This window comes from Rhinolophus sinicus, chromosome 5, assembly GCF_057876585.1.
Source record: "Rhinolophus sinicus isolate RSI-liver-muscle chromosome 5, RSI-T2T, whole genome shotgun sequence".
NCBI lineage: Eukaryota > Metazoa > Chordata > Mammalia > Chiroptera > Rhinolophidae > Rhinolophus > Rhinolophus sinicus.
The window spans coordinates 90,896,983-90,918,021 of record NC_142505.1 but is presented as its reverse complement, the minus strand read 5'-3'; the positions used below and the strand labels follow the sequence as shown (position 1 = coordinate 90,918,021).

The following is a 21,039-nucleotide window of genomic DNA, read 5'->3' as shown; positions in this document are numbered from 1 at the left end:
CAGAAAGCCTGAACTTCACTGAAGATAGTTTTCTTGATGGGCCCTAACCATCTAGTAGAAAAAGGAAAGCTCTTCACAGGAGCCAAGAAAAGATTGCATCATGCCTAGAGAGAAGGGACTTAGAGGAAGCTGTTGGATATGCCTTGAAATATAAGAAACTACACCTCCTGAAAAAGAGGGTGATATGGTTCCATAAGAGATGTAATCCCCATGCTGCCTCAAATTGAACAACCTAGAGATTAAAGCAAGTTTTCCTTCCTTGCAAGCCCTACTCTGACTTTGTAACTGAGTCTCAGTGTCTCCATCCCTAAGGTAAGATGGGACTGTGTAAAGACTATGGGTCTTTCCAGCTGTCATTGCAAAATTCTTAAATGAAGTTGATTCACAGAAGACCAGCAGTTAAAAACTCTAGCTTGGGAATCAGTCGCATATATTCTGGAGTCCTGGTTATACAACTTGCTAGCGATATGCCTTGGAGCAAAATTGTTTTTTAAGATTCCTAAGCCTCAATTTTCCTCATCTGTAAAATGGCAATGATAATTATTCCTCCCTGACAGATCAGCCTAAGGACAAAATGGAAGAAGGCACGTAGAGCGTTAGCGCTGCATGTGGCACATAGCAATTGTGCAAAGCAGGAGAACCGTGATTACTATTATTAAAGAGGGGTAGGTGCAAGGCATTGTGGGAACATAAAAAGGAGCCTGACTAACTCTGCCTGGAGCTGGGGAGACAGTACAGATTTGAGAGGAGTCAGGACACTTAAACTGGGCCATAAAGAATGACTAATTCACCAGGTGGCAAAGAGTGCCAAGAGAGGATGATGCAGGCAGAGGAAAAAGGCCTACAGAACAGGCAAGGCGGAGAATGTGACGCTCAAGGGCACTGGAGGGACCCGCTGTCCACCGTTTCCCAAGCTCAGCCCAGTCCTGCCCTGCCCTGCTCTCTCCCAATGGGCCTTTTATCCCTTGGAAGCATGGGTGTGAGTGGATAATGTGTTCATTGTCCAAAAATAATAATACTTACTGTAAGCCAGCAACTGTTCTCAATGCTGGGGATAGGAACCGTGACAAGCAAAACAGACATGGTCCCTGCTCTCACCCCACTTAACTTCTAGCGGGGGTCCAGACAAACAACTTGGGAACTACAGAACTTCAGGCCATGGTCAGTGCTATGCATCCAGTAAAACAGGATAATAGGACAGAGAAAGGTCCACTGGAGTCCACCCCAGGGCACCTACACTTTCACTTAACCATAGGGAGATGGGCACGTGGAAGAGGACGGTTCCTTTTTACTGATGAGGAAACAGAAACCCTGAGAGGAGCAGTGATTCATCTAAAGTCTCGAAGCCAGTAAGTGCCAAAGGCAGGTGGCCTCATTCCATGCAGAAGAGTCAAAAATATCCAGGACAAAAGACTAAATGGGAGAAAAAAGCAAATAGCAAAACAGTATGTATAACAGGATCCCATTTCTATTTTGTTAATGTTTTATTGCTTTCATAGAGGAAAAAAAAAAAAAAGCCTAGAGAAATAGACCCAAACTGTTTATAGTTGTTATTATCTCTTGAGAATGAGACTATGGGGGACTTTTATTTCCTACATTAAATATTTCAGTAATGCTAGAATGTTTTACAACAATATACATTACTTTTGAAAGCTGAAAAATAGATTTGAAAAAAAAAAAAAAAAAGAATGTCAGACAGTATAGGCACGCACACAAACAAATTTGGAGTCCACCTTAATAAAAGACAACCTGCACCAGGTGAGAAAAAGACATTTGGAGTGATCCGAACTGGTGTCTGGTTGATTAAAACAAGTAAAAACAAGCCTCGAGGCGGAGACTGCCTGGTGTGTTAGGAAGAATTTTCTAAGCAAATGGAAGTTGTTTTCCCACTGAAGTCATTGTGCCAGAAGTAAAATGTCATTGGAAAAGAGAAGGCCAGAGTTATAATAATACCAGGGTTTTTAGAAGAAGTGATGGATGGGACATATTTTCAAAAGAGAATAAGAAATAAAAAGGAAGGGGGGAAGAGAAGCGGGGGAGAAAGAGGGAGACAAGAAGAGTAATAAAGAGAGAAGAGCACTCAACTCAGTTCTGTTCTGGGTTCGGCCAAGAATTCACTGTGTGAGTCTCTTTCCTTCTCTGGACCACGGTATTCTCATCTGTAAAATGGGTGGGTGGACTGTACTAGACAACTTTAAAGATCTCTCTCAGCTCCGTCATTCTGGGATTCAGAAACCAACGAGGGAAAAGAAAGCATATAGAGGAGCAGAAGGGGAGAGAAACGGAGGTGGGAAGAAGCAAATGCTCAGGAGGAATGATGAAAGGAAGAAGAAACAAGAGGAGAAAGAAAGGAAGGCATTCCCCAAAGCAGATGGAGTCTGCTTATCTTGTTGAAAGAAGAGAAGGAAGGACTCTTGCATCAAGAATGACAACAACAAAAACTTTATCCTCAGGCAGCCGCTCCCCCGTCTCCCGCTGGTGGGGGCCATGGCTGATGTCTGAAGAACAGGCTCCTGGAAGGATGGAGGATGCTGCCTCGTTCTCCGTGTCTAAGTAGGAGAGCAGCCCCTCCTCCTGTGGGCCTGACAATGGACAACAGCGATTAGCATATTACCAGGCTCTGGAAGATGTCCTGGGGAAAAGACGAGAGAATTTGCCTAAGGGAGCTACAACTGCAACATTACCCTTTGTGCCCGTGAGGCCGCCATCTTGGGAACCACCAAATAGAAGATCCCAGGCCAGAAAGAATCTTCCAAGGTCATCTTCTCCAACCTCCTGCCTCTAAGCATCCCTTCCCTAGGCCATGTGCCTAAGGATTTAGCCCCAAATGACACTCAGTCCTATTCTCTGATCTTTTCGTGGCCGTCGGAGCCATTCTAGACCGTGAGGCCCCTGTAGACGAAGACAATGCCTCCAAATGATGGATGATCCCCTGATCCTCATGGCACTGTGCTGGGCACACGTGGGCTCTTCAAACCCATCTGATAACTGATCAGTAGGGTGAAATGGTTCTAACCTCTCTCTCTCAGTAATGTGTAGTCAGCTGCTTAACATCTCAGTCTAAACACCCTTCCTTTTGTTTACTCCACTGCCCCAGTTCAAAGTCCAAGCTATCATTTGCCTGAGGGGACAGAACCTGGCAGATACCTTCCCCGCAGAAGTGAAGTAGAATACCCCTCTGCAGGTAATATCTCCAAATCTGGAATTGACCCCAACGAGGAGTGAATAGATAGTGTCACTATATAAACGAGAACCACAGGTACAAATACAACACCACAGATCATTGTCCGTGAACATATAATGAGCAACTTCAGATACTGGGTTCTTACCTAAGCAATTTTTCTGAATTATTTGACTCTTCCCAACAGTCCAGAAATTAGAATTAAGTGTTCCTAGTTTACAGATGAAGAAACAAGCTCAGAGAGGTTAAGCAACTTTCAAGGTCGTACAGACAAGTAGTCAGGTCACAATTCTAGCCTGCTCCTCAGGTGATTCACCGCAGAGCGTGCTACCAAGAGTTCAGCCTCTACGTGAACAGTTCCGCCGACAAGAAACTCGCCATCTCCTTAAGGAAGGCTCTTCCTTACTAGGTAGTTTTCATGGTCAAAATATTCTTTCTTCACATGTATCAGGGAGCCACCAACCTCTTTGAAAGTCCCATCTGCCTTCCCTAGGACAAGTCAGTGGGCTATACAAGGACCCTAAGTCATGGAATCAGAAAGATCTGATTCTATTCCTACCCTACCTCCTACTAGCCATCTAATTTTCAGCCAAGTCACTTCCGCCATCTGGGCCTCGGTTGCCTCATATGTACAATATGAACACAAGTAGGTACCGTGTTTTCCCGAAAATAAGACCTAATCGGACCATCAACTCTAATGTGTCTTTTGGAGCAAAAAGTAATATAAGACCCGGTCTTATTTTACTGTAATATAAGACTGGGTCTTAAATATAATATAATATAATATAATATAATATAATATAATATAATATAATATAATATAATATAATATAATATAATATAATATATACCGGGTCTTATACAAGTATTAATTTTTGCTCCAAAAGATACATTAGAGCTGACTGTCTGGCTACGTCTTATTTTGGGGAAACCGGGTACCTCATATAGAGTTTTGGAGAAAAAAATAGTAATATTTGCAAAGGGCTTATCTCAGTGCCAAACAAATAGTAAATACTCAAGAACATTATTTTATTAAGTTGAATCCCTCTTCCCATGACAGCCCAACAGGGATTTGTGAAAAATGATCTAAGTCTTCTCTGAGCCAAACCCCACCGAGTTTTTAATTATTCTTTACAGGTCAATTTCAAGTTTGTTTACCAGCCCAGTTGTTCCTTTCTGGACCTGTTCCAATTTGTTAATGTCCCTCTTAAAATGCAGGACCTATGATGGAATATAACAAATTAGCCAAGATTTGAAGTACAGGCCACATCCAGCTTTTCCTGCCACCCCTGCCTCTTTCAGTCTTTAGATTTTTTTCTGAAGTTCTTCAGAATTACTAGGTGTAACCTGGCCAGGAATAAAGTGTTAGTGAAGACTGTATGACTCTTATCAATAGAAACTTTAATTTGTCTTTGTAATAAGGGCTAACATAACAAGTGGTCTCGATGGGCCTGCCACTGTATCAGCTCTTGATGTGTATTTTCTCTCTTCACCCCAACAATCCTAGTGGCACCATTATTCCCCTCATGTTACTGGTAAAGAAACAGATTTGAAGAGATTGAGTGTCTTGCCCGAGATGACACAGCTCTGTGGCAGAGTCAGAGTTGAGTCTACCATGCTAGCCTACCTCAAGCATGCATGGGACGTTTGGAATACGTAAGGACTTTCAGAACTAGAAAAATGGATGTGACACAAACAGAAGACATAGGCAGGGCAATTTAATTTTTTAAAAAATGGTATCACACAACGGTGGACTTCTGAACTACACGGCCACAAAGATCTCTCCTTCTCCCCTTTAGCACATTCCAATGGCTACGGCTTCTTGGGCACTATGAGGTTATGGAGAAAAAGGGTAAAGATAGACGCCAGAGTCTCTCTTCTAAGTCTCACCTTCTCCCCACTGTCCTCAGCCCTTGCTCCTCCCAGACTCCGCCTTATGAAGAATTAATTTTCAAAGAGGAGCCTAGCGCTAGCCCTGCAGCGGGGAGGGGCTCCTTTACACTGGTAGAGCTTTTCTGCTTTAGAAATATTTATAACCTTTGACTCAGCAAAATTTTGCTTCTAGGATATGAACAGAGGTTTGTGACCGGGGGGGTTTTCACAGTATAATTCATAACAGCTAAAAATTGAAAATGATATAAATGCCCATCAATAGAGGGATAGCTAAATGAATGCTACTATAGCCACACACTGGCATATGCAGTCATTTATAATCATGTTTCTAAAGGTTTAACAACATGAGAAAATGCTCATTTAGAATCCTCAGTAAAAAAGCAGGAAACGAAACTGATTACAATCTATTAAGGGGGGGAAAAACCTAGAAGAAATTTACTAATATGTTAACAGCAGGTATCTAGATAATGGAATTTCCAGGTGGGTTTTATTTTTTGTTTTAAACCTTGTTGTATTTTTCCAATGTGCCTTTGTTGCTTTAATCATCAGAGAAAATTGTTATTTTTTTTTAAGGGTTGAAAGAATCTGGTCTGAGGGCAGCCAGCCAGCTTGTGAAGTACAGTTTTGCCACTGGACACTTTCCATCTGTCCAGAAGCCATTACTCCTCTGTTACCATCAGATCACCTTAATCCTATTGATTGAAATGCCAAAGTAATGCTATTAATTTACTACTTAATAGATAAATTCCTAAGAGCACAGCAGAAGGATTACCTGGGAGTCCTGGGTACTCCTCTAGGTGTGAGAGTGGGTGGTCCTTACAGATGCAAACACAAAGCACAAAGAAGGCTTTAGAAGCTCATAAACTTGTCCCCCCGTCATAGAGCCCAGATCAACCAATTCTCTCTGAATCAATCGTATTGGACATTTACGCCAGATACCAAAGTATGCACTACAAAAAAATTATTTATTCCTCACAGTAACCTTATCAGTAGCAACTATTATGACCCCCATTTAACATATGCACAAACAAAGACAGGCAGGATAAGCAATTTGTCCAAGGTCACACAGCTAGTACTATGTTTCCCCGAAAATAAGACCTATCCGGACAATCAGCTCTAATGCATCTTTTGGAGCAAACATTAATATAAGACCTGGTCTTATTTTACTATAATATAAGACCGGGTCTTATATTGTAATATAATATAATGTAATATAATATAATCCGCGTCTTATACTATTTTTTGCTTCAAAAGACGCATTAGCACTGATAGTCTCACTAGGTCTTATTTTCTGGGAAACACAGTACCTGGCAGCCTGCATTTGATGACAGAGTCCATGGGCTTCACCCTGGAGCAAGCCCCTGTTGAGTCCAGAAATGGGTTCTTACTTGTGTAAGATCTTACGCTTTCTTCAAGATGGTTTCAAATAGTAATTTATAAGTTAGGATAGGAAGCATCTATACTCTATGGATACGGAAACTGATGTTGAAATATAGTATAGGACTCTCCCGAGATCACACAAGGAAAGGATCAGAGCCGGCAAAAGTGAAACCCAGGATTCCTGACTCCACAGCCACAGCGTATCTCATCCCATGGGTGGCTCCTCTTTGCCTCTGAGACGTGCAACAAGAAGCAAGAAGGAGTGGCAGTGGAACTCGGGCCTCCTGTTTGGTCCCCCGATGAGCTACAAAGAGGTGGCTCTGCTACAGGATCCTGAAGGTGCAGGATAAAAAGGAAATAAACCCCCAAAAGGTAAAGAAAGACTCAGCAATGACCCCGGTGATTCTTTGACCATTAGCCCGCCTTCACCCTAAAACCAGGAAGGGGCACGGGCCACAGCACCTTATCCTTCCCTAATCAATCATCCATCTATCTTCCTGTCACTCATTAAGTCCCACAGGTTTTACTCACACATCTTCTCTGTAAATGTTCTTTATGGAAGCTTATAGTAAAACCACAGAGCAGCAGGAATTTAAAACAATGCACATTTGAGTTGAGTGAGCTGTTTTAGCACATTCGAACAGCTGCTCCAAAACATATGCCAAAATTCTACCTCATTTGGATTCATGTATCAACTCTGCCATCAAAGCATCTTGACTACGTCATTTAACCTCTCCAAGCCTCAGTTTCCTCATCCTGTAAATAGACAAGAAATCGGTGCCTACCTCATAGAGTCACAGGGTACAGTAAAAAACATGCGTGGAAAAGTTCTGTGCGTGGCACCTAAAAAGTGCTCAATCATTCGTAGCAATTGCTATTATTGTTAGTCGATCTCTAAGTCAGTTTCCTCATCTATAAAATGGAAATGATCATCCCTACTGACATTGCAGAGTCATAATATACAGTCATGAACTTATAGCAGGTGCTCAGTAAATGTCTTGTTTTAATGCACGAGACGACCAGGTCCCATAATCCTAAGACTTCTCTACCTACTTCTTCCCAAGACTTTCGTAACCTGCTAAAGTGAGACAAAAAAGTTCCACCCCACTGAGCACAGCTGCAGTTCTCTGTCGTAAGGGATTCGGGGAATCAAGGAGGGCTGTTTAGAACATTCTTAGAGGCTGAGCCTCTGCTTCCGCAAATTCCATATTTACATACAAATACCCACTTCAGCGCTCCTAAACCCTCTCAAGTCACAGTTAAGTGTTCTATTTCTGAAGAGTAGTCATTCAGCTTATTAAAGGCAACTTCCGTTTTTAATCCAAGTTGCTCTTTCTACAATTAAAAGTCATTTTCCCCTTTAGTGCCCAGAAAGGACTGTTTACTTTCTCAACATTCACCTTTGAATCACACTCTCTTGGATGATTGAAGACCACACACATCCAAGGTCCACTCTTAAGAAAACCTGTTTTGTCCGGGATAAATGGCCCATCTTGCTGATGTGCTCCCTACGGGTTCATTGCAACCTGGCTTATTTTCCACTACAGGTTTGAACTAGTATAGACTTGGGAGGGGGAAGCGATATGTTTTTTCCAATAGGCGCAGGTATTCGAGCACTGACTTGTCTTCACATAGGTTTCCCTCTATTAGTTTGGGAGCTCTTGCAAAGTAAGGGCTATGACATATTCATTACTGATAGAGTTAAGAGAGCAGTCCGTGGGGTGAGGGGGACCTAGATAAGTTATTGAACCTCTATGAACCTCAGTTTCCTCATCAATAAAATGGGAGGTAACGATACCCATTCCATAGGATTATATTCAGGATTAAGTATTGCAGACAAAGCTCTTGGTGTAATGCCTGGTGTTTTATAACCACTCAGTAAGAGCTAGTTGTTATTATTTTATTATTTATATCCTGCTCAATCACCTAGTACAAGCTCTGACGTATAGCAGCACCCTGTAATCATTTTGGATAAATAAGTAAATAAATGAAGCAGCAAATTAATCCTATCTCCTATGAGATGATGATCGCCCCAAAAGTGCCTAGTGAATGGAAAAGGCTGACTGACCTGACAAGGCAAAGAGTTTATTTCCACATGTGTAAAAGCACCGTGAACTTTTGCCATTCAAGCAACATGCAATGGGTAAAAGCAGGTCACATTTTAAAGATGAGTGAACTAAGATGGAGAGAAATAAAACGAGAGGCAAAGTGACTAGAGAGAAATTCTGAGGGACAATTTAATAAATAATCAAGAAGAGTTCGCCCACCCTCTTCCTGTCTTTGGGGAATACCTTGAAGACAGTCAAGCAGAAGATGCCCCAGACCAGACCTGCAGCCCCTGGTCACGTTGTGGCTCTGCCATGTGAGACCCTGAGCAGGTCTCTTAACCTTGAGCCTCAATGTCACCACCGAGGCATGGAGATGCTGTCATGGGGATGGCATGGGGATCCAATGCAGTGATGGAGTGAGAAGTGCCATATAATTGAAAGTGTGATTGGTGCGAGAGTGGTCGTACGTTATTCTCAGCCCATCCTTTCGGGTTCCAAGAGCTCCATGGATTCTCACTTGCAGCTCCAGGGAATCACACAAACATTAATATCACAAACCAGAGCAGCTCCTCAGAGGGGCCTTGCAAATCTCTATCACTTGGAAGAGTCAGTAGAGTGTAATGGTTAATAGTGTGGGCTTTAGAGACCAGCGACTGGTGGGCTCTGCCTCAGCCAAATCTCTGAAAACGCAGGTGTCATCTATAGAGTGCAGCTAATCATGTCATTTTCATAGGATTGTTGGGAAGATTAAACACAGTAGCATATCCAAAGTACCCCGCCTGTAGTAAATACTAAGTGAATGGCAGCTATTACTATCATTAGTGAATATCATGTCTTTATCTGTTTTCATCCTATTCTTATTGCTCCTCAATATTTATATCACTATTTGAGGTCTTTGCGACCTCAAATGGCCAATCCCTGCTGATTAATGCAACCTCTATTTCCCAAAATATTTTGTCCAGAAGCCCTGAGCTCTATTCTCTGCAAAGACGTACTTTTCCAGGGAGATTTATCTGATTAAAAAGAAAGCTGCATTGAAGGTAATGAGAGCCATTTTCTCTCCTGTCCAACTCGTGGGATGCATGCTGATTACGCAGGGCCCGTTAAGGGCTTGGACTCAGGCAGAGTAAATCCCATTGGCCTGTTCGTCAGCCTCTGAAAAATCCCCCTGGTATCCTCACACTGTAACTCATCGTGGGGCCTACTTGATGCCCACAGGCTTGAGCCAAGACTTCTTTCACTGGAGAACCAGACTGGAGAATCACAAAGAAGGTCAGAGGCACAGGAAAATGTCCCCATGTGAGACATACGGGGACAGTTAGGGCAAAGTGAGGTCGCTGTTGCAGAATTATAATAAATGACCTAAGTCGGGAGAAATGGAGAGTTCATGCACAGACATAGGTTTGACCTAGTCCATGGGTTGGCATCATTCCATGGGGTTGGAGGGTTGTGGATACTCCTGAAAGAAGAGGGTGGCTTCTTCTGTTTTCCTGCCTTGGATTTTCCCAGTAGACCTCAGGTATTCTTCCCCAGGGACTGACTAAAGGTATCAGGGCCAGAATCTGGGGCTTTTTACTCCAATCAAATCAAATTAGCTGTGCCAAGTACCCGCACAGCTAAATTCAGCTTCTTCTGGGATGCAAGGTGTACATCACCTATTTAACAAATATTTATTGATCCCTGAGCATATGCCAGGCCCTGTGCTTCATGAAAATCTTATTTATTAAGAGCCTAGAACAAAGCTTGCAAAAGTCATTCTTTCAGGGTCTTGTCTACGTAACACACGATTGCCCCAATTCTGAGGGAAAGGAAGGTTGGAGAGCTGAAGGTTGAGCTTCAACCAGAAAACACCAAAGGTTGCCATGATTCCAGCCTTGAAGCATACACATGAAGGAGAAGAAAGTGAGGGGAAAAAAAGAAGAAAACATCGACATAATTTTAGTAAATACAGTGTGGTATGACAGAGTTAGATCAAGTCACGCATCTTAAGCCTTAATTTATTTGCAAAATGGAGACAGACATCCCTACCTCCTACCTCCCAGGCTGTTAGCAGGATAAAATGAGATAAAATATATAATGCTGCTTCTTGCCATCAAACAAGAAACATAAAAAGGAAGCTTTATGGAAGTAAAAAGACAGGCTATGAGCAATAGAGACTCCCTCTCCAGGTGAATACATTGGATTATCTACAGGAAATTCTACCCTTGACAGACTGGGTTTGAGGGTCTCTGATGCTGTAGCAGGGCCAGGACTAGGGTGAGGCAAGTGAGGCACCCAGGGCACAAAATTTAAGGAGGCACTCAGTCACAGGATCCTGTAAGTGCAGGGTTGCCACTTACACAACCCTGAGAGTGAGTGCCTCCTTAAATGTTGCTAGGTGCCTGGTTCTCATCTCCCTGCTGGCCCTGCCTTGTGGGAGATACTAAAATAAAGGAGGAGAGTTAGTGGACGGAATGCTAACCAGAAGAACAGACTGGAAGCAGTGATAGGGGGTATGAGAAATCCCTAGAGAAGCAGAGTTCCCTAGGGACAGGGGAAGAACCAGATGGAATTTGAAGGTTCCCTCCAGCTCCAAGGATCCAAGGTTGTATCTTACAGCAGAAGAGAATCATATTCAAATGCGTGTGCTTTTTACCCAGATAAAAGTTCCTTATAGGAAGTCGATATAGCTGGGGGTTGGGGGGTGGGGACAGGAGTGGGGAAATGTCTTGTTCCATAAGACCTTGGGAGAATTGGGCTCAGAGCATGCCAACTGTGACAGTCTGCTCCCAGGGGTGTTTAGCAGGTCATGGAGTGAGAGCAATGAAACATCAGGCACTCCCCAGTCAACCTAAACCCCTCACTGCAATCAGATAAAATCTGAATTGCACAGCTGGCCAGGGGAAGCCAGATGTTGATCTAAGGGGACAACCCAGGCAGAGCTGAGGGCGACAAGTGGGGCCCGAGTGGCAGTGCCTGCAAGTGCCTGGGTTGGGCCAGGGCCAGGAAACTGGTTCGGTCCACAAGGCTACACAGTGCCAGCCTCACTCAGCCCCACACGGCCCTCCCCACCACCTCTCCATTCCTTTCCTAAGAAGAGCCCACGGACAGAAGAAAGCTTTCTCCCCAAATACACAACGTGGACGATGGCAAATGGTAGGTCTTTCTAAACGTGCACAGAGATTTAATTAATAACTCTCAGAAAAATTATGATTCATGCCCCTACCTCCCCCCAAATACTGCCTTCTTTTTCTGAACCACCACACTAGTCCAATTATGCCACCTAGGCTGGGTAGCAGCCTCGTGTAATTGTTTATGTACCTAATCTATTGTATCTGCCGAACTATAAACAATGAAAGGCTGAAGGCCATGCATCAACAAAATGATGACTGATTGTAACTCCATGCTAGGCACTGAACAAGACACACACCAACCCTGCCCACTGCGGAGGCAGTGACACATTTATCTGCATCTCCCCCACAGTGCTTTATGCATATAGTGGGTGCTTAATACGTCAGAAGGATCAGAGGCCACGACTCCACAATCTAGTCACTTGGCACAGACTGGTGATGCATCCTGCTTCCCTTCCCTGCTGGGCTGGGCCCCAGAACCCTTCTCTGGACAGCCACCACTAGTTGAATGGAGTGGGCACTCGAGGTAAAACTGTTTACTACACCTGATCTAACCCAAAACCACTATTTCACAGAAGAAGAAACTTAGGGCCAGCTAAGAAAAAGAATTAGCCCAAGACCACCCAGAAACTTAGAGATAGAGCCAAGACTACACGTGGGTTTTCCAGCCCCCACCTTAATGTTTTGTCCTCTATTCCACCATGACCTTCAAAATTGTGTATTAAGTAAATGCCCATGAACACATAGAGCTGACCTTCAATGACCTTGACGAGTTGACCAGGTACTTTCTACACAGAATAAACACCAGCTCATCAGACCACCTCCCTGTCAAGATATTCTGACCCCAGAGGACAAGTTGCCTGGAAACCGATGGGCACCCACTGTTTAGAGGTGCCTTTGGAAGACACATTTCTCCAGTTTGGGCAGGACACAATTCAGTCCAACCAGAAACAAATGAGAAATCAGAATGGATTATTTTACTGTAAAGGGATTGGAAAGGGAGATTCTTCCCTTTACTTTCAGACCCACCTGGTTGCTACTCCCAACCCCGCAGACTCAATGCTCCATCCTCACCTCTTATTCTCTCGCTCTCTCCTCCCTTCTCTCCCGACTTCACACACACACACACACACACACACACACACACACACACTAAATGTCTCAGGTCGCCAAGTCCTCTCTCACCTCTGGACTTTACACATGCTGTTCCTTCTACCCAAAACACTCTTCCGCCCTATTTCTTCCAGGCCAACTCCATAGCCAACATTCACATTTAAGCGCTTTATGCATATAGTGGGTGCTTAATAAATGGCAAAAGCCACTTTCTCCACATAGCCTCCTGGAAAGCCCCGCTCTTCCAAGTGCAGTGGGGGGCCCGCCCTCTGTGTTCGCTGAATTCCTCGGCTCCAGCACTGGCCACACCTCACACACCTCCACTCTCACACTTCCCTCTTCTTTCATCCTCCCCACCCCTCTCCTGTCCCCTCTCAATCTGCACCTCCAACATCCTCTTGCAGCCCTGTGCGTCCCTCCCTTGGTTACCCTCAGCCTCTTAGTCTCTCTTCTGCCCCTCACCTTGACTTTCCCACCACCGACCTCCTGACTTCTCTGCCCGTAGTGAACTGAGGAGATGGAACTGATGAGAGGACACTCTGCTAACCCAGAATGGTTTTGGGGGTGTGGTGCCATGCAGGGTGCAATTGAAACTGTTTTTCTCCAGTACCATTGCTACTCCAGCTCATTTGAAATTCAGATTGACAGCTCCACATTGATTCCCTATTTCCAACTGATGTTGCAACAGGAGAATGAGAATCTGAGCATTGATCTGGCCTTTTTTCCAACAAATCCCTGAAAAACGAGTTGTTCCATTGGAGAGAAATCTTGATAGTAGATGGGGAAGAACCAAGACACAAACACATTCACATTTCCCCAAAGGACTCCAGACAAATTCAAATCCCACACCAGATATGTAAAAAAGAAAAGAAAAAGGAGGGAATATTACAGACTAATAAAATGATTTAGGGCCGGAAGGATTCTTAGAGATTATTCTAATCCCCTCATTTTATAGTTTGGGAAACTGAAAGGCAAGAGGGAAGCGACCCACAAAGGTCACACAGCACCCACTTCACCTGTCACCCTTCCTCCAACCCCACTCCTGGAAATTTCCATGGTCTCCATCATTAGGAGTCAAAACTGAGGTCCTTTAGATACCAAAGTCTCCTGGTGTGACAAATCCCCTAATGAAAAGGTGATAGATAGTTTAACTCTCTGTCTAGTCAGTGCAGCTATCACCATAAGCCTTCTCCGTGAGGGCCAGAACACTTGGTCCCAGAAGACCTCACTGTCTTTCTGGAAATTACTATTAATCACACCTGTCTAAACCAAGTCTGATTCACTACATTACATTGCAATAATCCCTGAAGCAATTTGCACCATTTCCAAATACTTGTATAGGGTCAGCAAATCCTAACAATCAAACATTTCATTTCTCGGCTCCATTCCTAGCTTCTCTGTCCAGTAGCTCGGAGTCTATAAGCAGACGGTTAAGTTCACTGGAGGGTCGTGATTCTAAATGTGCATCGGATCGGGGGCGCCGTGGTACATATTTACTCTACACAGACGCACAGAGCACAGGTTTATTATTGAAGGGCCTTGAATTCACTCTGTGCAAAATGTCTAAATATAGACAGATGGGTACAATGATTGTCAGGTGGAGGGGCGTGGCTATTTTGACATTAAAATGGAGCCTTCATATTTGACAAAGAATTAGGGAAATTTTGGCTGAGGGCAGTAAGAGATGGGGAATGATTTGGGGTGGTTTACACACAATAACAGAGAATTATTATTGAACCAATTCTCTTTCAGTGCTTCTCATTATCTCAAGGAGAAAGGCTCCATTAGGTGTTAATGTGTCTCTGACACCTTTCCAACCCACTGAACTTAGGGCAGGCCTCAGGCTCAGAACACTGGCAATCCACAGCATCTAGCGAGGATTTTCAACTCTTCTCTTTTTGTTTTGTTTTCATTGTAGTCCCTACTGTGGTTATTTTTATTATGGCGAGTAATACTGGTTGTTTTCACTTGTGAGTAGTGAAATACAAAGTTCCCTTTTAAAAGGGGGTCAGTTTAAAGGGAGCGAGGCAATTTAAGGAAAAATTTCAAGTGAATGACAGTAGAGGTGGTGTAGAAATGGCAAAAAGTGTGAAAGTGATACCCAAGAAACTACTGGTAAATGATACATGGGAGAGTCTGGACTACAGAGTCTCAAAATTTCAAAGAATTCTGCTGCTGTCAATCACCTGACAAAACAGAGGAGCATTTGGTAAGTCACAACTATTTCTTCCCCATTTTTAAGTGTGGGAAACTTTAAGTTGTGTATATCAGGATTGCTGGAAGTCAGACACATGTTTTGATCTTCTTGGATGTAACAGTATATAACGAGCTTCAAAAACAAACAGTAATAATAGCAACTATTGTGATTTCTACTCCTCACAAGTTACAAAAGGCTTTCCCATACAGGGTAGCATTTGAGTGAGGCAACACTTGAAAACCTGTGCTCTGATTCCTTCTCTCCTTCAAGTGCTGTGTGACCTGAGGCCAGTTACTTAACCTGTTAGAGTCTCCATTCTCTCCCGTTCAGCTCACCCTGCCAGGGTTTTTACTGCAAACGCCTTGCTGCAGACATGGGAGCTCAGGGAACCAGAGGACTCTTCAGCTGTGCGGAGGGTTCAGATATTAAATGGCACATTCTGCTAATAGCAAATGGGAAGAGGTAATTTGGGGCAAATTCATTCTCTCACTGCACCACCTAATAGGATTCAGGCTTATGAAAGAGGCCTAAAGGCCAAGAGACCGCTTGTGCTCCAGTAAGCACGGGAAGGGAGTGCTGTGTTCCCAAATCTTATTATCTGAGAGGAGGGGTTGGGCAGAGAACAGGAGCTTATGAAAGCGTCGTACCTGCCACTCCTGGAGAGGTTCTAGAAGTGAATTATGGCAGCAGAAAAGTCATAAATCACCAGTTGCATGCCTGTGGTCCCCTTTGCTCACACTAGTGCCACCCAGCCGCCATGAGTCTGGGGCTGAATGGAGAAAAGGCTGGAAATGTGGTACTTACTACCTGTTGGCCATGGAAGGCATCTGGCAGGACTTCCCCACCACGTGGGGTCCATGGTGCAGCTGAAAGCTCAGTGAAAACCCAAGTCCAGACTGGTTCTGAACTGCTTCACACACACACACACACACACACACACACACACACACACACAGCAAGGCAAGGGCAAGATGATATATTGAATGACTGTTCTATTCAAAGAATTGGCGTGTGTGTGTGTGTGTGTGTGTGTGTTTTCCTTTTTAATCTGTGCTCTTTGTGCAAAACTAATTTGATATATGAGGTAACTAAAGTTCAGAGAGGTTAAGTAACTTCCCCAAGGTCACACAGCTAGTAAATAACTGAAATAGCATTGATTCCAAATCATCTGTTCTTTTCACTGTTTTGGAATTATTGTATTTTACATCTCACAGCACATTTCAGAAACACACACATGCAATATACACACCATATACATACACCCACAAAGGCATTTTGCACATTCACACACTTACCCCATGTATATATATACCTCACATATACACACAACAGTGTCCACACAGAACATCACACTTAACAGCACACTTTCCCATGAACACAGATATTCACATTTTTCACATACAAATCTATGTAACACAATTCACTATTGATCCACAAACACCCCATGCACACCCTAATCTCCACACACATCCACCCACCTGTACATATAACACGCACACGCATCACACCTAGAAACCTACCCACATCACAGAAACTCACAGACATCCATAGTCACACACATAAAACCAGTAAAATGCATCTGCCCTTCCTCCTGCCAATCAAAACTAGCTCTTCTGTATATACTTAAGGGACCTTCAGATTACTAAGCAGGAGTGTCTAGATAATCCTGGCATATCTTTTGAATCTTCAAAGGAACACCGGATTGCTTTCAGTATTTTTTCATTCCTGGGTATAATAGTCTATTTATTTTTAAATTGTTAATATATATATATGCATATATGCATATTTACGAGTATCCTACTCATCAGGATATTTGATTAATTACAGTAGCTATTATTCATGCATTCATTCATGCGCTGTGCAATTACTGAGCACCAATTATGTTTGAGACACCACAGTAGCACAGTAGGAGATTAAAAGAACAAACAAACAATAAATAAGAACACTGTGATTCCTGGTCTTAAAACACAAACACAAGTAACTACATTACAAGACATTTCGGCCAGAACCTGGCGAGTGAGGGGTGTGAGAGGAGAAAGGGACGAGGAAGTAAGATGGCTCAGAAGCGTCTGATCCTAGAGAATGGGAAAAGGTTGGTGCCATCTGGGGAAGCAGTGGTCTGGAGAAGCAAGTCAGGGAAGGAAGCTGTGGTGTTCCGCTCGGGAGAGGCATCCGAGGCACAGGCAGGACATCTAGGTGGACGTGCCCTGCAGAGGAAATGAGGAAAGGGGCTCCAGGCAGAAGCCAGCACAGAGACACAGATTTGAGGGTCTTCCATTAGAGGTGCTCCGCTACACCGCTACAACTGGTGAGATCAGAAAAGGAGCCAAGGAGACGAATGAGAGAGGTGGGCAGCGAATCCTTGGGGCACAATGTCCTCCTTGGCAATACACGTGTCTCTCTACACGTCCTTCCTCCAAAGTACCAGCCTCAGCACACGCGACAGAGGGCACCAGCTCCCAGCTAACTCCTGGACATAGTTTCGGGACTGGGAAAACTCAGCTGCACAAAACAATGCAAATGATTGTCCTTCAACCGTTCACTTTCCGATCCTGACTCTTCTAGAAGTGTGCGTGCCTTTGAGAGTGTGGCAGGGGAGGGCCACTGTTAGACATCAGTAATTCACAGGAATGCACTGTGTGCAGTGGGAATGGGGGATCGGTCCCTCCACCAGCTGTGCCTCACTTTTCCCAACTGAGCATTTTCTAAAGTGTTTCATGTGAGGCTGGTCCCATAAGTGGAGGCATCTAACCTTGTTCAAGTGTCGGAGAAGACCGCAGATAAAGATGCCTGATTAAACTTGTGTTCCCAAATGCATTTGACTTGGGCAACTTCTCTTTTTCTTTCTTTCTTTCTTTTTTTTTTTTTTTTTTTTTCCCCATTAGTGACTGATTCTGAGAGAAACTTTGGGGAAAGCCTGGACTATTATTTGATCTCTAAGATTCTTCCTGGTTGTGCTGTTCCATGGACCTGCGTATGAGAGTGCAGGCACCCAAAACACAGGACTGGGCCTAGCGGGCGGTTAACACTTCAATCTCCTCTCCCAGGGAGACAGACAGACAAGTATGATTGCTCACATCCCCAGAGCTGCAGCCTTAAAAGAGTCAGCAGCTTCTCAGCAGCACTCAGACACTTAGATGCCTGCCAGGATCCCACACTGGCTGCTATTTGGGCTGGATAAACAATTTAGCCTGGGTCTTACATCATTAAGAACACATATTACCTATTTCTCAAGCTAGGAATACTCTAGTGGTTCTACAGGGGCTGGGCAAGGCTGGGATCTGACCACAGCATGGGAAAAGGCCCTTGTTAACCCTCTGCTTTCCTCTCTCCCTTATTAGCCTTGCTGCTTCTAAGGAGGCTGAAGCTGCCCGCTCTGCGCCCAAGCCTATGTCTCCCTCGGATTTCCTGGATAAGCTAATGGGGAGAACCTCTGGATATGACGCCAGGATCAGGCCCAATTTTAAAGGTAGAGAAAACTTTCCTTCCAGATCCCCGGGGATCAGCTTTCCTAGATTAAGAAGCAAGCAGCATGGTATTGGATACAAGTGGTAAATACATGGTAGGAGTCCCATGACTCCTTCCTCTGCCCAAGGCAGACATTATTAATCAATTCAGTCTGCTACCTGACCCAGCCCAAGCAAACAAAGCCTCAGAATCCAACCCAACAGTACCTCTGGTCGCCAGGAGTTAGTATGTGAATTAAAACCTATTTGCTACCTCTAGTATAATGGACAGAGAGACAAACGTAGAATGTAAAGAAATGAGTTCCAGTTTGGGTTCAAGTACAAACCTACTCTCTGAGCATGGATAATCCTCTTCCTTTCTCTGAGCCTCAGTTTCCTCATCTCTGCAGTGATGGACATGGCTGTCTCTGGGGTCTTTAAACCATGCTTCATGGAGCTACAGGGCTCCCACCATGGGCCCCAAAAGGGAGAAGCAGAGGGCACAATGGGCAAGCCTACTCACTTTGTCCCCCATTTCTCCCCCAAGCAGCTCCATTTTTATCTGTTTTAGATAATAGGGTTCCAACTGAAATTCATCTGCTAAACACTTCCCAGGAATTAACAAGTAATTTTAAAACTTTCTAGTCTAAATCAGAGTCACAGTTTCAAATGCTACAGGGATTAGGTAGATAACTTAAATGAGTGAGGGGAGCCGAGAATAAGGCAATAGGAAATGGTAGGGACTATGGACAAATAGAGATGCAGAGCCGGCAGCCTCTCCTTAGCCCCAGCCCACAGTTACCCTCCAGGAATGTGGGCCCCATGTTGCCAGATCATCCAGTATTCCAAGGGGAGCCAGAAATCAAGATTTATGCAAAATGTCCTGATTCCTAAAACATGTAAATTCAAACAAAACATGTTTGTGAGTCAGACATGCCCTGTGGGTAGCCAATTTACAAACACTCATCAAAGTGACCTGGGAAGTTTCTTTCAGCTCTCACAGTCCTCTGAGATCCCCGTGTCTATAACAAGAGGGGACCGGTTCCCTTTGTCCATTGATGCCTTAGGAAGTTGTAACTATGGCAAACTGCTGAGCAGAATTCTGCACATGGAGTCTTTAGGACCTCCTCAGGGACCTGTGCACTTGGACCTTCCTCCCAGCACCCCTGCAAAAATCTTATTTCAAGGACCCTCTGCCAGCATCCTAATCAATTTTGATTCCAGATGCCCTTCCTCACTGTTCCTTTTGGCTCAAGTCCAAGACCAAACAAGGAATGTGACAGCTGGTAACAGCTTCCTAATATTTGCTCACTTTGCCCCCTATTCTCAGAGTGCTCTGCAAATAGAAAACTGTCAGGGAGATGCACTGAGGTTTGTGTTTGGGCCCACCTCCCACCCATTTACCTCGAGGCTCCTTTCCTCCCCTAGCACCTCGCTCCTGAGGCCACATCTTTCCAGCATCATTAGAATGCCCTTGGTCCCCTCAAGGACAGGTAAATCAGGACCAAGTTGGCTGTCATAGTCCACTAGGCCCAGACCCTTCACCAGGGTCACAATCTCAAACACTCAGAGGGACCAGGCAGGCATGGCACATGAGTGAAGCAAGATGAAGACAAGAAAACTAGAAAGCACAGGGCTAATCTAAGGACAGCCAGCCACTTCTCAGCTCCTGCAGTAAGCTGCCAGGGAAGAGGAACGCAGGCCCTGGGCAGCAGGCCTTCCAAGATAAGACTGGAGTCTGGGGTTTGGTGAAATCTTCCAAGTTGGCAGCTAAACCACATGTTTTAGAAACACCATTGGACAAATCAAACACATTCAAGAACTGACCACCACCAGGTTGTATCCCCTACCTTCTCGCAGTTGTCAGGAATCCCAGCCCACCGCGCCCCCTGGTGGACTCTGTCAGAACTCCATCCTGAGTGCCATGGTCTTGCTCTCCTGAGAAAGGAGGGACTCGTTTGTTGAAGGTGCATGCCTCCAGGGTTAGTTGTCTACTGTGCACACCACTGTACTTGGCATATAAAAGGCCCTTCATAAACCTTTCATAAATGAATAGATGAGCAGATGAACCAACAAATAAGGCTTAGAGCAGTTAAATGACTTTCCCAAGTCACGCTGTCAAGGCGGTAGGGACTTTAACCCAGCGAGCTACTCTGACTCACTTCTCTGCCTAATGCCAGTCATGTATTTGTTTATTTGCTTATTCATTCATTTATTGACTTACTTACTTAGCAGTGGACATTTTTAAGAAATAAAATTTCACCCAGACTATAAACCCGTTGAATTAGGGCCCTCCCTCTCCCCACTCTGAGAACCTTATTCCAAACACTTGGGCCCCAAATCTATAGAACTAAATCATCTCTTAGTCCTCTCCCAAAACCGGACTGTCTCTAACGTCTCCCGTCCCCTCCGAGTCCTGCTCTGAGCAGGTGCAGCTTCCTGGAACCCCACCCAGGAGCTGGGAAGCAAGGTTTCCCAACCCCCACCCCCCCCACCCCGGGGTGAGGCCTAAAACACGGGCCTGAGGGGTTCTCTTGCCCGTGAACCCCACGGCCTCTTTGCACGTCCACCCAGGCACCAATCACATCCCTGAGAGCCCCCACACAAACCACAGTCTGTACTCCTGATAAGGCCCCTGTAGCCTCAACGCAATAGGAAGAGGCCTGCGTTA

General features: G+C 44.5%; 1 protein-coding gene across 2 annotated transcripts in view; it reads left to right on the top strand.

Moving 5' to 3' along the window:
* GLRA1 (glycine receptor alpha 1) overlaps positions 1–21,039 on the top strand; it is an 86,177-nt gene that overhangs the window by 11,713 nt on the left and 53,425 nt on the right. For both annotated transcript variants that reach the window (XM_019734342.3, XM_019734343.3), the window contains exon 2: positions 18,264–18,391. In XM_019734342.3, the coding sequence (XP_019589901.1) occupies positions 18,264–18,391 (128 nt within the window). The remainder of the gene's footprint in view (positions 1–18,263; positions 18,392–21,039) is intronic.